Genomic DNA, 18,144 nt, shown 5'->3' on the forward strand with positions numbered 1-18,144 from the left:
CGGGTGTACAGACCCGGGAACTCAGCACAGGGATGGTGGGAACCCCTCATAATGGGCACAGTGGGTGTACAGACCCGGGAACTCAGCACAGGGATGGTGAGAACCCCTCATAATGGGCACAGCGGGTGTACAGACCCGGGAACTCAGCACAGGGATGGTGAGAACCCCTCATAATGGGCACAGCGGGTGTACAGACCCAGGAACTCAGCACAGGGATGGTGAGAACCCCTCATAATGGGAACAGCGGGTGTACAGACCCGGGAACTCAGCACAGGGATGGTGGGACTGATTTTGGGGTGTCGGGGAATGTGATGGTGGGTGATTGCGGGTATAACGCCCGGCTCTCTCTGTCTTCCAGGATCAGATGGAGGAATATGGCAGCGGATGTGACATGGCGGAGGGTTGGGTGCTGCTCTGCCGGCAGGACAATGGAGGGGACCGGCTGGTCCCTGTGGAATCCCCCAACAAGCTTACTGGACAGCAGCACTTATTTGGGGTGGATTACAAACCCATCAGCAGGTAGGTGTCCGGTGGATGCCGGGAGACAGATCTGGGATTTGTGGCACAGTTGGGTGGCGGGGCGGCTCTAGGACTGGGGTGTATATAGAGATTTGTTGGGCTCATTCTGTGTCTCTGCAGGTGGGAGGATGTTGTGGACGCCACTTACTCCATGCGCCTGGCGAGGCGGCCAAAATCTACCCAACCAGATGAGGAGGCGGTACAGAAACTACGGTAATGACCGGAGATATCAACCTTCCACCCCCACAGACCCCCTAAAATGTCTGCCACCATGTTGTATCATTTCTGTTCTAGGAGTACCCACCTTCATTGTGTGCCCACCAACCTTATGTCTTTACTACGAGTACCCACCTTCATTGTGTGCCACTCACCCACCTTATGTCTTTACTACGAGTACCCACCTTCATTGTGTGCCCACCCACCTTATGTCTTTACTACGAGTACCCACCTTCATTGTGTGCCCACCCACCTTATGTCTTTACTACGAGTACCCACCTTCATTGTGTGCCCACCCACCTTATGTCTTTACTACGAGTACCCACCTTCATTGTGTGCCCACCCACCTTATGTCTTTACTACGAGTACCCACCTTCATTGTGTGCCACTCACCTTATGTCTTTACTACGAGTACCCACCTTCATTGTGTGCCACTCACCTTATGTCTTTACTACGAGTACCCACCTTCATTGTGTGCCACCCACCTTATGTCTTTACTACGAGTACCCACCTTCATTGTGTGCCACCCACCTTATGTCTTTACTAGGAGTACCCACCTTCATTGTGTGCCACCCACCTTATGTCTTTACTACGAGTACCCACCTTCATTGTGTGCCACCCACCTTATGTCTTTACTACGAGTACCCACCTTCATTGTGTGCCACCCACCTTATGTCTTTACTAGGAGTACCCACCTTCATTGTGTGCCACCCACCTTATGTCTTTACTACGAGTACCCACCTTCATTGTGTGCCACCCACCTTATGTCTTTACTAGGAGTACCTACCTTCATCTTTGTATTTCTCAACAATATACATTTATTAAAAGCGCCAATCCTTTTCTCTTTACAAAAATCACCCACCTACATCCAGCTAGTGTCCACCTCTATGTCTATATTAGTAATATCTTATCTATGTAGTACCCAACTTTATGTCTCTACTAGGCATACCACCCCTCTATTTCTATAGTACCTACCTTTACGTCTTTGCTAGGAATGCCCACCATGATCTCTGTAGTACCCACCTTTTATGCTTTACCTGGAGTACTCACCCTTATCTATGTGCCGCCTACCTTTATATCCCTACAAGGCATACCCCTCCTTATTTCTATAGTACCTAATCCTATGTTATTACTAGGGATACCCACTGAGGTCTGTGTAGTAAATACCTGTATGTCTTTTCCAGGCGTACCTACCTACAGTATCTGACAAAAGTGAGTACACCCCTCAGTGACATTTGTGTAAATCTTTTCTTCTATCTTTTCATGTGACAACACTGAAGAAATGACACTTGTCTACAATGTAAAGTAGTGAGTGTACAGCTTGTATAACAGTGTAAATTTGCTGTTGCTCTACATAAAGATGGCCTAGGCTATAAGAAGATTGCCAAGACCCTGAAACTGATCTGCAGCACGGTGGCCAAGACCATACAGCGGTATAACAGGACAGGTTCCACTCAGAACAGGCCTCGCCATGGTCCACCAAAGAAGTTGAGGTCACGTGATCAGCGTCATATCCAGAGGTTGTCTTTGGGAAATAGACGTATGAGTGCTGCCAGCATTGCTGCAGAGGCTGTAGGGGTGGGGGGTCAGCCTGTCAGTGCTCAGACCATACGCCGCACACTGCATCAAATTGGTCTGCATGGCTGTCATCCCAGAAGGAAGCCTCTTCTAAAGATGATGCACAAGAAAGTCCACAAACAGTTTTCTGAAGACAAGCAGACTAAGGACATGGATTACTGGAACCATGTCCTGTGGTCTGATGAGACCAAGATAAACGTATTTGGTTCAGATGGTGACAAGCGTGTGTGGGGGCAACCAGGTGAGGAGGACAAAGACAAGTGTGTCTTGTCTACAGTCAAGCATGGTGGTGGGAGTGTCATGGTCTGGGGCTGCATGAGTGCTGCCGGCACTGGGGGGCTACAGATCATTGAGGGAACCATGAATGCCAACATGTACTGTGACCTACTGAAGCAGAGCATGATCCCCTCCCTTCAGAGACTGGACCGCAGGGCAGTATTCCAACATGATAACCACCCCAAACACACCTCCAAGACCACCACTGCCTTGCTAAAGAAGCTGAGGGTAAAGGTGATGGACTGGCCAAGCATGTCTCCAGACCTAAACCCTATTGATCATCTGTGGGACATCCTCAAACGGAAGGTGGAGGAGCGCAAGGTCTCTAACATCCACCAGCTCTGTGATGTCATCATGGAGGAGGGGAAGAGGACTCCAGTGACAACCTGTGAAGCTCTGGTGACCTCCATGTCCAAGAGGGTTAAGGCAGTGCTGGAAAATAATGGTGGCCACACAAAATATTGACACTTTGGCCCCAATTTGGAGATTTTCACTTAGGGGTGTACTGACTTTTGTTGTCAGCGGTTTAGACATTAATGGCTGTGTGTTGAGTTATTTTGAGGGGACAGTAAATTTACACTGTTATACAAGCTGTACACTCACTACTTTACATTGTAGACAAGTGTCATTTCTTCAGTGTTGTCACATGAAAAGATAGAAGAAAAGATTTACACAAATGTCACTGAGGGGTGTACTTACTTTTGGGAGATACTGTATATATACATGGTACCAACCTTTATATCTATATTAGGAACACCCGCATTATCTCTGTACCACCCACCTTTCTCACCTCTGGTAATAACCCATTTATTCCTGTAGAGTTGGCCTTTATGTTTTTGCTAGGAATACCTTTATCTGTGTTGTACCAACTTTGTGTCTTTCCTAAGAATATCCATTGATTCCATCTTTATGTCTTTACTAGGAATACCATCATTTATTTCTGTAGTACTTACCTTTATATCATTACCAGGACCCCCCCCATTGTGGCTCCTCTCACTGTCTCTCTCTCCCGGCAGGTTTGTTCCCCCCTCCTGGACATACGAGTGTGATGAGGATTTGGTGCACTTCCTGTTTGAACATGTGGGGAAGGAAGACGAGAGTTTGGGGAATATCAAACAGTTCGTGGACAGTATCAACGTCTCCTCTGCTACGGTACATACATGTCACATGGGGGGGGGAGCAGTGTGACCAGAGACATGTCACATGGGATTAGGGTGGGTTCAGAGCCATGTCACATGGAGGGGGGAGGGCAAAAGCCTTGTCACATGCGGTAAGGGTGGACAGAGCCGTGTCACATGGGGGTAAAACAGGGGGCAGAGGCTTGTCATATTTGGGGGGCAGTGGGAACAGAACCATGTCACATGGGGGTAGGGGGGACGGAGCCATGTCACATGGGGGTGGGGGGGGCAGAGCCGTGTCACATGGGGGTAGGGGGAGCAGAGCCGTGTTACATGGGGGTAGGGGGGGAGCAGAGCCATGTCACATGGGGGTAGGGGGGAGCAGAGCCATGTCAAACGGGGGTTGGGGGAGCAGAGCCATGTCACATGGGGGTAGGGGGGAGCAGAGCCATGTCAAACGGGGGTTGGGGGAGCAGAGCCATGTCAAACGGGGGTTGGGGGGAGCAGAGCCATGTCACACGGGGGTTGGGGGGAGCAGAGCCATGTCACACGGGGGTAGGGGCGAGTAGAGCCATGTCACATGGGGGTAGGGGGGAGCAGAGCCATGTCACATGGGGGTAGGGGGGAGCAGAGCCATGTCACATGGGGGTAGGGGGGAGCAGAGCCATGTCACATGGGGGTTGGGGGGAGTAGAGCCATGTCACATGGGGGTAGGGGGGAGCAGAGTCGTGTCACATGGGGGGTAGGGGGGAGCAGAGCCATGTCACATGGGGGTAGGGGGAGCAGAGTCGTGTCACATGGGAGTAGGGGGGAGCAGAGCCATGTCACAAGGGGGGCTGTCACCCCCACCTGAGCCATTCTGCATTGTGCTGTAATCAGAAGTCTTAGACCTGAACATAATGAGACCAGCTGCTTACAATGGAGGGAGTATCTCAGGAATTGGCCCCTGACTGCTTCAGTCTGCAGTTGACAAGCTCTGGTCTCCATTCCTCTACTGGCCATAAACTTTGTATCCCTGATTCAGTCCATTTACATTATTTCCTGTCCTTTGGTCCCCGAAACATGTTGGCTTTCATGCGTTGGCTTTCATGCGTTGGCTTTCATGCGCCATCTTCCACCTGATGTTACACTGGAATACATTTTGTATCTGGACTGTCGCCACGTGGTGTGGTGCTTCTATCTCAGGTCCATTGATTTGCATTACAATCCATGAATCCTTTGTTGTATGGAAGCCCCAGCCCACAATCCACATACCCGGCATGAACACAATTCCAATAATACTAATAGGTCAATCCCGGGGTCCCGGCACTACCTATCCACTTCCAATGACCCCAAGACTGAAATGTGACCTCTGTGTTTCCACAGGAAGAAAATAACTTGGCCTGCTTGACAGACGGCTACCACGACACCTACTGGGAGAGTGATGGGTCCCATGGCCAGCACTGGGTCCAACTGAACATGAAGGAAGGCACCATCGTCAAGTAGGTTGTTGTCGTCTGTGTTGTGGCCAAAAGTTTGTGTACCCCTGACCAGCACACTTCTATAAGCTTGTTTGACATCGTATTCCAAAACCTTGGCCTTTAATATTGAGTTGCCCTCTTTGTGGGTATAACATCCTCCACTCTTCTGAGAAGACCTTCCCCAAGATTTTGGAGGGTGTCTGTAGGAGTTTTTGCCCATTTGTGAGGTCAGATACTAATGTTGGATGAGAAGACCTAGATCACAATTGGCATTCCGATTGATTCCAAAGATATTCAGTTGAGTATAGGGCTCTGTGCAGGACACTCGAGTTTCTCCACATCAACCTCATCAAACCATGTCTTTATGGAGCTGGTTCCACTCTTTTTGGAAGACTTCCCACAAAATGTTGAAGTGCGTCTGTAGGAATTTGTGCCCATTCACCCATAAGAACATTTGTGAGGTCAAGTATTGATGTTAAGAAGACCTGGCTCATAACCCAATTCATTGCAAGGGTGGTCAGTAAAGTTGGGGTCAGGGCTCTGTGCAGGACACTCAAGTTCCTCCACACCAAACTGGGCAAACCATGTCTGTATGGACCTGGCTCCACTCTTTTAGGAAGACTTCCCTCAAAATGTTGAAGTGTGTCTGTGGTAATTTGTGCCCATTCACCAAAAAGAACATTTGTGAGGTCTACAAAGAGTAACTTGGGAGTAACTTAGAGTACCAGGAGGAACTTGGGTGTATTGGAAGTAACTTGGATTACTGGGAGTATCTGGGAGTAACTGTCAGAAACCATGAATCTGACCGAGTCAGAAGTACAATTAAATCACACTTGTTTAATAATACAAGTAAAAAGAACAAAGGTAGTCAAAACATAGCTAAAGTTCGGTAACCAGAACGGATAGTCAGCCAAGCAAGAAAGTCAGGTATCAATGTAGTAGAACAGCAAGCAGGATCTGGAGCCAGAAGGGATGTCAGCCAAGCAAGTCTGTAACAGGAATGCAGGAGATAGTCTCTGTGATGTTGACCAAGGCGAAGGCAGAGATCATCTGGACTGGACGGCTTAAGTAGGCAGGACTGATGAGCAGGATATCATCAGCAGCTGAGTAAATGTGGAGAAATAGGAGCTGGCAATTAGCTGACAGCTGAGCCGCCAGCTCAGAGAAGGAAGGGCTGAGCCCAGCCCTGACAGTAACGTGGAGTATCTGGGAGTACAGAGAGTAGCGTGGTTTACTGAGAGTAACTGGGAGTTCCAGGAGTAATTGGTGTTTTGGGAGTAACTTGGGTTATCCAGTGTAATTTAGAGTACAGGGAGTAACTAGAGTAGAGATTATCCTTATTATAATAGAGGGTAAAAAGTCGAACAGGATTGGTGGTGTGACCCGGTGCACATCTTGCGCCATGTATGCGTTCCTTGAAGAGCCGTTCAAGGGCGAATATTGCTATGCAAGATGTCAGCTAGTTGTTTCTCTGGAAGCCCAGATCTTGGATCCAGAGAATCAGATGGCAACACTGCGCAGCATCAATAACCTGGAAAGGAGCAGGGACATTACCCAGCAGGTGCTGGCGGGGGCCAGTATAGAGAGGGGTGGAGATATGGAGGTACAGGAGCCAGAGGCAGGTAGCTGGGTGACAGCTAGGAGGAGGGGTAGGGGGAAGAGCCTTGGGGAGGCCAGTCCTGAGTTGGTACACCCCAACAAATATGCCAAGTTGCCTGATGTTGGGGATATCAGCTCAGGGGTGGCTTTGCTGGAGCAGGCACCCTCCCCTAGCTGCCAGCAGAATGGCTGCTCCAGTAAGGCGGGGGGGGGGGGGAAGGACATAGGCGGGTACTGGTGTTAGGGGACTCAATTATTAGGACAGATATGGCAATCTGTCACAAAGATCGTAATCGCCTAACAGTTTGTTTACCGGGGGCTCGGGTTCGGCACATCTCGGTTTGAATGGACAGATTATTGGGTGGGGCTGGTGAGGACCCGGCTGTCATGGTACATGTTGGTACCAATAACAAAGTAAGAGGAAGGTGGAGAATCCTAAAAAAAGATTTCAAGGACTTAGGGGCTATATTGAAGAGAAGGACTTCTAAGGGGGTATTCTCAGAAATGCTGCCTGTGCCTCGAGCCGCACCAGAAAGGCAGCAGGAGCTTAGGAAAATTAACAAGTTGTTGAGGAATTGGTGTAGGAAGGGGAGTTTTCGGGTTCCTGGAGAACTGGGCTGATAATGGAAAATAATAGTGGGGGTATGTTATAGACCACCTAACCTGACGGATGAGGAAGAATTGGACCTCCTATCACAGGCGGCAAGGCAGGGAAATATCATCATAATGGGGGACTTCAACTATCCAGATAATGACTGGGCAGAGGGGACAGCTCACTCCGTCATTTATTAAATGTCTTACAGCACAACTTCATGCCCCAATTGGTGGATTCCCCACCTAGAAAGAATGCATTGCTAGATCTATTAATCACAAATGAAAAAGATCTGATCGCAGATGTGGAAATACGGGACAACTTGAGATTGAACGATCACAGGATGATCACATTCAGCATAGGAAAAGGAGGCACGAGGGTAGCAGAAGAACACTAAATTTTCAAAGAGCCAACTTTTCTGAACTGCGCTCACTACTACAAGATATTAATTGGGACCAAATCTTAGAAACATTGAACACTAAGAAAAAATGGGAGTACTTTAGGAACATACTAAATCTATTATCCAGTGTATTCCAATTGGCAATAAATATAGAATAGCGAAGGTTAAACCTGGGTGACTAAACCGTAAAAAATAAAAAGTCATATTAAAGAGAAAAATAAGGCCTTTAGAAAATATAAAGCGGGAGGGGTCATTGTTGGCATTCCAACACTACAAGGAATGCAATAAGAAGTGTAAGTGTGCAATCAGGGTGGCTAAGATAGAGCACGAGAGACACATAGCATAGGAAAGTAAAAAAATATCCCAAAAGATTCTTTAAATATGTTAATAGTAAAAAAACAAGGTCAGAACACATTGGCCCCAGTAAAGGATGATCAGGGGACGCTGGTTACAAATGACAAGGAGGAGGCAACTGTACTAAATGCTTTCTTCTCCTCAGTTTTTACTAAGGAAAAGGAGGGGTATAATAATCAAGACAGTAGAAGTAGAAATGCATCACAGAGCGTACCCGTGTGGCTTACAGAAGCTGCTGTCCAATGAGACTTGAAAAACTTAAAGCAAATAAATCACCAGGACCAGAAGATGGCTTTCACCAGAGAGTACTCCAAGAACTATTCCTAATTTATATGGAGGGCATACTGACAGGAATGGTACCAGCTGACTGGCGAAGGGCCAACGTGGTACCAATATTTAAAAAAGGGCCAAAACCTATACCTGGAAACTACAGAACAGTTAGCCTAACATCAATAGTATGTAAAGAGGGGATGATAAGGGACTATATACAAGATTTTAGTAATAAGAACGATATCATTAGCAGTAATCAGCATGGATTCATGAAGAATCGTTCTTGCCAAACCAATCTATTAACCTTCTATGAGGAGGTGAGTTGCCATCTAGATAAAGGAAGGCCCGTAGACATGGTGTATCTGGATTTTACAAAAGCATTTCATACAGTCCTCCACAAACACTCAATTTACAAACTGAGGTCTGTAGACATGGACCATAGGGTCTTTGTATTTGGATAGAAAATTGGGTACAGGAGCGTGTCTAGAGGTTGGTAATAAATGGCGTATACTCAGAATGAAAGGTGTATGTATGTGTATATATATATATTTATTTTTACAGCACTCGCAAAAATATGAACAATCAAATTAATGAGTGAAAACAATAACAATAACCAATAATGTCCATATACATTGTGTAAATGTTCTCCAATCATAAAGTGCAGTTGTTTTCCAAACTTCAAGGTGCGCCACACACCCCTCCAGTGTCCTCACTCACCGGGAAGAATGGACCTCTAGCTTTTCAGTCCAGGGGTCGTTCAGGGTAGAACGCTGGCCATAAAACACCAGGAAACGCTGCATTGGCTTCCAGGGGAACACACGCCGAATGCGGCGTTTCCTGGTGTTTAATCCTTGCGATTTCGATGCTTGATTAATACTTATAGCCTGTAAGTACCTATCCACGTTTGTGCATTAAAGCTTTGCCAAACTGTACTTCACTATTAGTCCTTCGCTTCATTTTTGGTGACTATATCCACATATGACCATCACGATTGGGGGAGATCTTCATTGGATCCTTCTGCCATTTATGGCCAGCGTTCTACCCTGAACGACCCCTGGACTGAGAAGCTAGGGGGTCCATTCTTCCCGGTGAGTGAGGACACTGGAGGGGTGTGTGGCGCACCTTGAAGTTTGGAAAACAACTGCACTCTATGATTGGAGAACATTTACACAATATATATGGACATTATTTGTTATTGATTTGTTTTCACTCAATTTGATTGTTCATATTTGTGCGAGCACTGTAATTATATATATATATATATATATTAGGGCTGGGGAAAAATCGATTTTAATCTTGAATCGAGTTGAGAGGTCAAATCGATTCAAAATTTCAGCAAATCGTTTTTTTTTTGTTTTTTTTTTCCCACCAGGAATGGCGCTGACACTGCGCCGGTCCTGAGGAGCTGCGGGCAGAAGTTTTTAGGCGAGGCGGCGGCTTCGGCCTAGTCAGCGAGGCCGGACGACGCGAATTAGGCCGAAGCCGCGGCCTCGCCTGAAAACTTTTGCCCGCAGCTCTCCAGGACCGGCGCAGTGTTCAAGAAAAAAAAAAAAAAACTCAATTCGAATCGTAAATCGAGTTTGTTTTTAAGAAATAGCAGATTTTTTTTCTCCCAGCCCTAAAATATATATATATTTATCCAGCAAGTGAATAGCACTTTGTGTACAGTAGCTGCAATCACTAGTACTATTTATTTACACTCACTTTCAGTGCGAGTGTGTGTGTGTATATGTATATGTGTGTGTATATGTATATGTGTGTATATGTATATGTGTGTGTGTGTATGTATATGTGTGTGTGTGTGTGTGTATATGTATATGTGTGTGTGTGTATATGTATATGTGTGTGTGTATATGTATATGTGTGTGTGTGTGTATATGTGTGTGTGTGTGTGTGTATATGTATATGTGTGTGTGTGTGTGTATATGTATATGTGTGTGTGTGTATATGTGTGTGTGTGTGTGTGTGTATATGTATATGTGTGTGTGTGTGTGTATATGTATATGTGTGTGTGTGTGTGTATATGTATATGTGTGTGTGTATATGTATATGTGTGTGTGTGTATATGTATATGTGTGTGTGTGTATATGTATATGTGTGTGTGTATATATATGTGTGTGTGTGTGTATATGTATATGTGTGTGTGTATATGTATATGTGTGTGTGTGTATATGTGTATATATATGTGTGTGTATATGTATATGTGTGTGTGTGTATATGTATATGTGTGTGTATATGTATATGTGTGTGTGTATATATATATATTATACTCAGAATGGTCTGGAGTAGTAAGTGGAGTCCCTCAAGGATCTGTTCTGGGACCAATTCTGTTTATTTATAAATAATATAGAGGATGGGATAAATCGATCGATCTCAGTGTTTGCTGTCCATACAAAACTGAGTGGGGCAGTAACTTCACAGCAGGATATAGGAACCTTACAAGAAGACCTCAATAAAATAATGGGGGAGGGGCAACTACATGGCAAATGAGGTTTAATGTTTAAAAGTGTAAAATAATGCATTTGGGGGCTAAGAATATGAACGCAAGTTACACACTAGGGGGGAGAACCTCTGGGGGGATCTAGGATGGAAAAGGACCTGGGGGTCCTAGTAGATGATAGGCTCAGCAATGACATGCAATGCCAAGCTGCTGCTAATAAAGCAAACAGAATATTGGCATTAAAAAGGGTCCAGAGATAAAACCATAATCCTGCCACTTTAATAAACTCTGGTTCGGTGACATCTGGAGAATGCCGTCCAGTTCTGGTCACCAATCCTCAGAAGGGATGTGCTGGAACTGAAGAGCGTCCAGAGAAGAGTGAACAAGCTAATAAGGGGACTGGAGGACCTCAGTTACTAGGAAAGGCTACACACGTTACACTTATTCTTCCTGGAGAAGAAACGCTTGAGAGGGGATATGATGGCGATATACAAATACCTCAATGGTGAGCCCAACATGGGGAGGAAATGATTCAATTTAAAGTGGAGGTCCACCCTAAAAACAGAAATTGCATTAAAATTCATAAAAAAAATGAACTTTTTTTTTTTTTTACTTACCTGAAACCCCTGTTGCTAGGCAGTCTTCCTAATCTGCCTCCTCTTCCTATTCCACGGCACTTCCTCCTCCTCATTCGGTGAGCGGCCCCGTTGCCTTCTGGGAACTGTGTGTGTCCCGGGAAACAACGGCGCCATTCACAAAGCGCCACGCGACTCGCACATGCGCAGTAGGAAACGGGCAGTGAAGCCGCAAGGCTCCACTGCCTGTTTCCCTTAGTTAGGATGGAGGTGCCGCCGGTCGATCTGATGGACAGATCGGCCTGGGGGGGGGGGGGGGGCCACATCGTGGGCTCCCTGGACAGATAAGTGTCCTTAATAAAAGTCAGCAGCTACAGTGTTTGTAGATGCTGACTTTTAAAAAAAAATAAATAGCATCCGAAACCCCCCTTTAAGGAGGCACAGGGTCACCTAATGAGATTGGAGGAGAAGCGGTTTAACCTCAAACTGTGTGGGGAGTTCTTCACTGTCAGGGCTCTAAGGATGTGGAACTTCCTCCCTCATTCAGTGGTGTCAGCGAGAAGAATTGATAGCTTCAAAAAACTCTTAGATGGGCATCTTATGAACTATGATTTTTTTTTTACATGAGCCCACATACACCCACACTGGATGGACTGGTGTCTTTATTCATCCTTGCCAACTATGTAACTATTGTACTGCTCTGTGCCGGACACTTGGAGTTCCTCCACACCAAACTGGTCAAACCATAAAATTCTGGAGAAAGAAAATGTAGAAAAATGTAAAATAATGCATTTGGGTGGTAAAAATCTGAATGCAATCTATAGATTGGGGGGAGAACCTCTGGGGGGATCTAGGATGGAAAAGGACCTGGGGGTCCTAGTAGATGATAGGCTCAGCAATGACATGCAATGCCAAGCTGCTGCTAACAAAGCAAACAGAATATTGGCATTAAAAAGGGGATCAACTCCAGAGATAAAACGATAATTCTCCTGCTCTACAAGACTCTGGTCCAGCCGCACCTGGAGTATGCTGTCCAGTTCTGGGCACCAGTCCTCAGGAAGGATGTACTGGAAATGGAGCGACTACAAAGAAGGGCAACAAAGCTAATAAAGGGTCTGGAGGATCTTAGTTATGAGGAAAGGTTGTGAGCTCTGAACTTATTCTCTCTGGAGAAGAGACGCTTGAGAGGGGATATGATTTCAATATATAAATACCGGACTGGTGACCCCACAATATATAAATACCGGACTGGTGACCCCACAATATATAAATACCGAACTGGTGACCCCACAACCCCACAATATACAAATACCGGACTGGTGACCCCACAATATACAAATACCGGACTGGTGACCCCACAATATACAAATACCGGACTGGTGACCCCACAATATATAAATACCGGACTGGTGACCCCACAATATACAAATACCGGACTGGTGACCCCACAATATATAAATACCGGACTGGTGACCCCACAATATACAAATACCGGACTGGTGACCCCACAATATACAAATACCGGACTGGTGACCCCACAATATACAAATACCGGACTGGTGACCCCACAATATATAAATACCGGACTGGTGACCCCACAATATATAAATACCGGACTGGTGACCCCACAATATACAAATACCGGACTGGTGACCCCACAATATATAAATACCGGACTGGTGACCCCACAATATACAAATACCGGACTGGTGACCCCACAATAGGGAGAAAACTTTTTCGCAGAAGAGAGTTTAATAAGACTCGTGGCCACTCATTACAATTAGAAGAAAAGAGGTTTAACCTTAAACTACGTAGAGGGTTCTTTACTGTAAGAGCGGCAAGGATGTGGAATTCCCTTCCACAGGCGGTGGTCTCAGCGGGGAGCATTGATAGCTTCAAGAAACTATTAGATAATCACCTGAATGACCACAACATACAGAGATATATAATGTAATACTGACACATAATCACACAACATACAGAGATATATAATGTAATATGACATATAATCACACAACATACAGGGATATATAATGTAATATGACATATAATCACACAACATACAGAGATATATAATGTAATATGACATATAATCACACAACATACAGATATATATAATGTAATATGACATATAATCACACAACATACAGGATATATAATGTAATATGACATATAATCACACAACATACAGAGATATATAATGTAATATGACATATAATCACACAACATACAGAGATATATAATGTAATATGACATATAATCACACAACATACAGGATATATAATGTAATATGACATATAATCACACAACATACAGGGATATATAATGTAATATGACACATAATCACACAACATACAGAGATATATAATGTAATATGACATATAATCACACAACATACAGGATATATAATGTAATATGACATATAATCACACAACATACAGGATATATAATGTAATATGACATATAATCACACAACATACAGGATATATAATGTAATATGACATATAATCACACAACATACAGGATATATAATGTAATATGACATATAATCACACAACATACAGGATATATAATGTAATATGACATATAATCACACAACATACAGAGATATATAATGTAATATGACATATAATCACACAACATACAGAGATATATAATGTAATATGACATATAATCACACAACATACAGAGATATATAATGTAATATGACATATAATCACACAACATACAGAGATATATAATGTAATATGACATATAATCACACAACATACAGAGATATATAATGTAATATGACATATAATCACACAACATACAGGATATATAATGTAATATGACATATAATCACACAACATACAGAGATATATAATGTAATATGACATATAATCACACAACATACAGAGATATATAATGTAATATGACACATAATCACACAACATACATGGATATATAATGTAATATGACATATAATCACACAACATACAGAGATATATAATGTAATATGACATATAATCACACAACATACAGGATATATAATGTAATATGACATATAATCACACAACATACAGGATATATAATGTAATATGACACATAATCACACAACATACATGGATATATAATGTAATATGACATATAATCACACAACATACAGAGATATATAATGTAATATGACATATAATCACACAACATACAGGATATATAATGTAATATGACATATAATCACACAACATACAGGATATATAATGTAATACTGACATATAATCACACAACATACAGAGATATATAATGTAATATGACATATAATCACACAACATACAGAGATATATAATGTAATATGACATATAATCACACACATAGGTTGGACTTGATGGACTTGTGTCTTTTTTCAACTTCACCTACTATGTAACTATGTAACTATGGAGATGTTGGATGAGAAGACCTGGCTCATTCGAATTCATCCCACAGGTGTTTTATCGGGTTGAGGTCAGGGCTCTGTGCAGGACACTCAAGTTCCTCCACCCTCATCCGGTCAAACCATGGCTCTGTACACGGGGGGGGTGCAGTTATGGTGAAACAGAAAAGGGTCCTCACAAAACTGTTACAATAAGGTTGGAAGAGCTCAGTTGGCTCCAATGTCTTTGTATGATGGAGTATAAGGAGGACTCTTCAATGTAGACACCTCAGCTCTATCCTTGGACAGAGAATCGCACTCTTTGGACTACTACTGTACTGCAGAACTGGGTCACATGCTCTGTATTTTAACGGGGTAAATGACGGTTTTATGTACTTCAAAGAATTATCACAAGCAGAAGAAGAAGTGTTTAGTGATTTTGTTTTAAAAACAAATTCCATCAGTACAAGTGAGGGGTGGAGAGTCTCCGTATCGAACCCTCCAGGTTGTTGTGATGGGATCTATGGGCCAGGCTCCTCCATGAATGGAATGTTGATGACTTGGCTGTGGCCTTTTCCAGTGATAACCATTGAAGGTGGGACTTTCCGGAGCAGATAGAAGTGCGGACAACGCAGAGGAATGCTTTGATGGGAGAAACGCCTTACTTCATGGAGACCACATGACCCGGTGGTGGCAAAACCTGAACCAGAACTTGAGGCAAAAATCTATTTAATATATGAGGGGGTCTTCAAAAGTCTCCAAACTTTATTTGTATATTTAATAGAGTTTAAAAAAGTCCGAAAACATTTTGAAGAATCCTCATATTTTAAAGTATTATTTCATTTTATAACAATTCTACTAGAATGTTCTGGAACCTGTTTTTAAATTATCTTCACAAAATACTTTGTACAGGACGAAACCTCTGATCTATCTCAGGCGCTTTATGGTCAGTGCTTAGGGGGGCACCATTGATCGTTACCCATTGAGCAGACATTTCACACACAGAGCTGTAGAGCCTCATTGTCTGATCAAACGCATGTTAAGGCAGCACTAAAGAGAGAAAATAAAAAATAAAAAATAATATATTATTAAAATATATATATATATATATATATATATATAATTTATTTATTTTTTTGTTGGGTTTTTTTTTTTTTTACATTTAGGATAGCGGGAGGGTTATGACCCCTGTCAGTTTTTTTTTTTTTTTATTGTTTTTTACCCTCTGTGTCCTACTGGGGAGATTTCTCTTCAGTTCCTGTCCAATGGCCAAAACAGGAAATGAGAGGAAATCATGGCAGCGTTTGGGTTTTCACCAGAACTCATGTCTCCGTTGTTGACGGGGGAGGGGGGGGTTTAACAACTTGGGAATGGGTGTAAATCTGACAAGCCAACTGTCGGCTTTCAGATGGAAGCGATTGGGTAACTGTTGCAACCACCGGATCTTTCCCACATACACTCCTGCCATGTTTCGCAGGCTCTGCATGCCCATTGGTGGACCTGGGACCAGCATGCCGAGTGCCGCCTGGTAGAGTGTAAGACGTCACTTCTGGGTCCTGGTGTCACTGGCTGGGGAAGAGACTAATGCTGTGCAATCTACATCATTGGAGGACAGGTAAGACATGAGGGGTCCTTTAGACCTCTAATGTCTCATTAAAGAGAATCTGTCATCAATAATTGCTTCACATGTATAATAAAAAAGTGTAAATTATAGTTACCCCCCCACACACACACACATACACACGGGTACGGAAGTGAATGCACATATTGATTGGGCTACACGTGGTGCATAACACGGTCCACACCAGAATGAGAGCGACAATTCTAGACCCGTCATTCGTGGTTCATTGTAAACTGATGATCTGTAAGGCGATCGATGGGGGAGAACGGGATCTATGAAATGACCTTCATGGAGATGTTTGCTGTACTCCTGTAGTGTTGGGCCTTTCTTTGGTGATTACTTTGAGCACTGATGAACCTTCTTCCATGTCTGCAGGAAGTTGCTCCTGGTGGTGGACTCTACAGACGAGAACTACATGCCCAAGAGAGTTGTGGTGTACGGGGGCGAGCGAGACTCCCTGAAGAAGCTGAATGACGTCCTCCTGGAGGAGTGAGTACAACGCCGGGTCACATGGTGGCCGGATATTCTATTTAATAGGCTGTATAGGGGGGATGTGATTTTACAAACTCGCCTGTTGTGCCACATTTATCAATCATTTCATAAGATCTTCATTTCAGAAATGAACATTTTACCCTCTTGCTGCCCATGTAACACAGAGAGGGGGGGCTTTAATGCCTACACACCCCGCCAATGTACCCCGGGGCAGAATAGGTGTTCACACTGAGAGCTCAGCGGCTCCAGGGGTCTAAAAATGATCTATATATACACACACTATATTCCAAACCCTAATCAGGTTTACCTTAATTGTTCCCTTAACCACTTCCTAACCGCCCACCGTGGATTTACCTCGGTACTTTGATGTTCAATTTTTTTCAATATTTTTCTTCCCAGCGGGCGGTCCGCTGAAAGATAAAAGTGGTCTCTGCGGCGGATTCTCTGCAAAATCACTTTTATTGGTGGCCGCCCACTTCTCTTAAAGGCATTTTTTTTAAACGACTTTTTTTTTTTTTGCATTTTAGTCTAAATATGAGATCTGAGGACTTTTTGACCCCCCAGATCTCACATTAAAGAGGACCTGTCATGCTTTTTTCTATTACAAGGGATGTTTACATTCCTTGTAATAGGAATAAAAGTGATCCAATTTTTTTTTTTAAAAACAGTGAAAAAATAAATAAAATAAAGTAAAATAAATAATAATAAAAAATTTTTTTTTTTAAAGCGCCCTGTCCCGTCGAGCTGGCGCGCAGAAGCAAACTCATACGTGAGTAGCGCCCGCATATGAAAGCGGTGGTCAAACCACACATGTGAGGTATCCCTGCGACCGGTAGAGCGAGAGCAATAATTCTATCCCTAGACCTCCTCTGTAACTCAAAACATGCAATCTGTAGAATTTTTTAAACGTCGCCTATGGAGATTTTTAAGGGTAAAAGTTTGACGCTATTCCATGAGCGGGCGCAATTGTGAAGCGTGATATGTTGGGTATCAATTTACTTGACGTAACATTATATTTCACAATACAAAAAATAATTGGGCTAACTTTACTGTTGTCTTATTTTTTTATTCAAAAAAGTGAATTTTTTCCAAAAAAAGTGCGCTTATAAGACCGCTGCGCAAATACGGTGCAAAAAAAAGTATTGCAATGACCGCCATTTTATTCTCTAGAGTGTTAGAAAAACAACAATATATAATGTTTGGGGGTTCTAAGTAATTTTCATGTAACATGTAAACACCTAAAATC

The 18,144-nt window shown here is 43.5% G+C and overlaps 1 protein-coding gene across 1 annotated transcript in view; it reads left to right on the forward strand.

Moving 5' to 3' along the window:
- The window catches only part of HECTD3 (HECT domain E3 ubiquitin protein ligase 3), a 127,087-nt gene that overhangs the window by 10,156 nt on the left and 98,787 nt on the right, over positions 1–18,144 (forward strand). Inside the window, exons 3-7 of the mRNA XM_073594007.1 lie at positions 359–519; positions 640–732; positions 3,606–3,741; positions 5,073–5,188; positions 16,782–16,895. Coding sequence (XP_073450108.1) covers positions 359–519; positions 640–732; positions 3,606–3,741; positions 5,073–5,188; positions 16,782–16,895 — 620 coding nt within the window. The remainder of the gene's footprint in view (positions 1–358; positions 520–639; positions 733–3,605; positions 3,742–5,072; positions 5,189–16,781; positions 16,896–18,144) is intronic.

This window comes from Aquarana catesbeiana, linkage group LG07 (genome assembly GCF_042186555.1).
Source record: "Aquarana catesbeiana isolate 2022-GZ linkage group LG07, ASM4218655v1, whole genome shotgun sequence".
Taxonomy (NCBI): domain Eukaryota; kingdom Metazoa; phylum Chordata; class Amphibia; order Anura; family Ranidae; genus Aquarana; species Aquarana catesbeiana.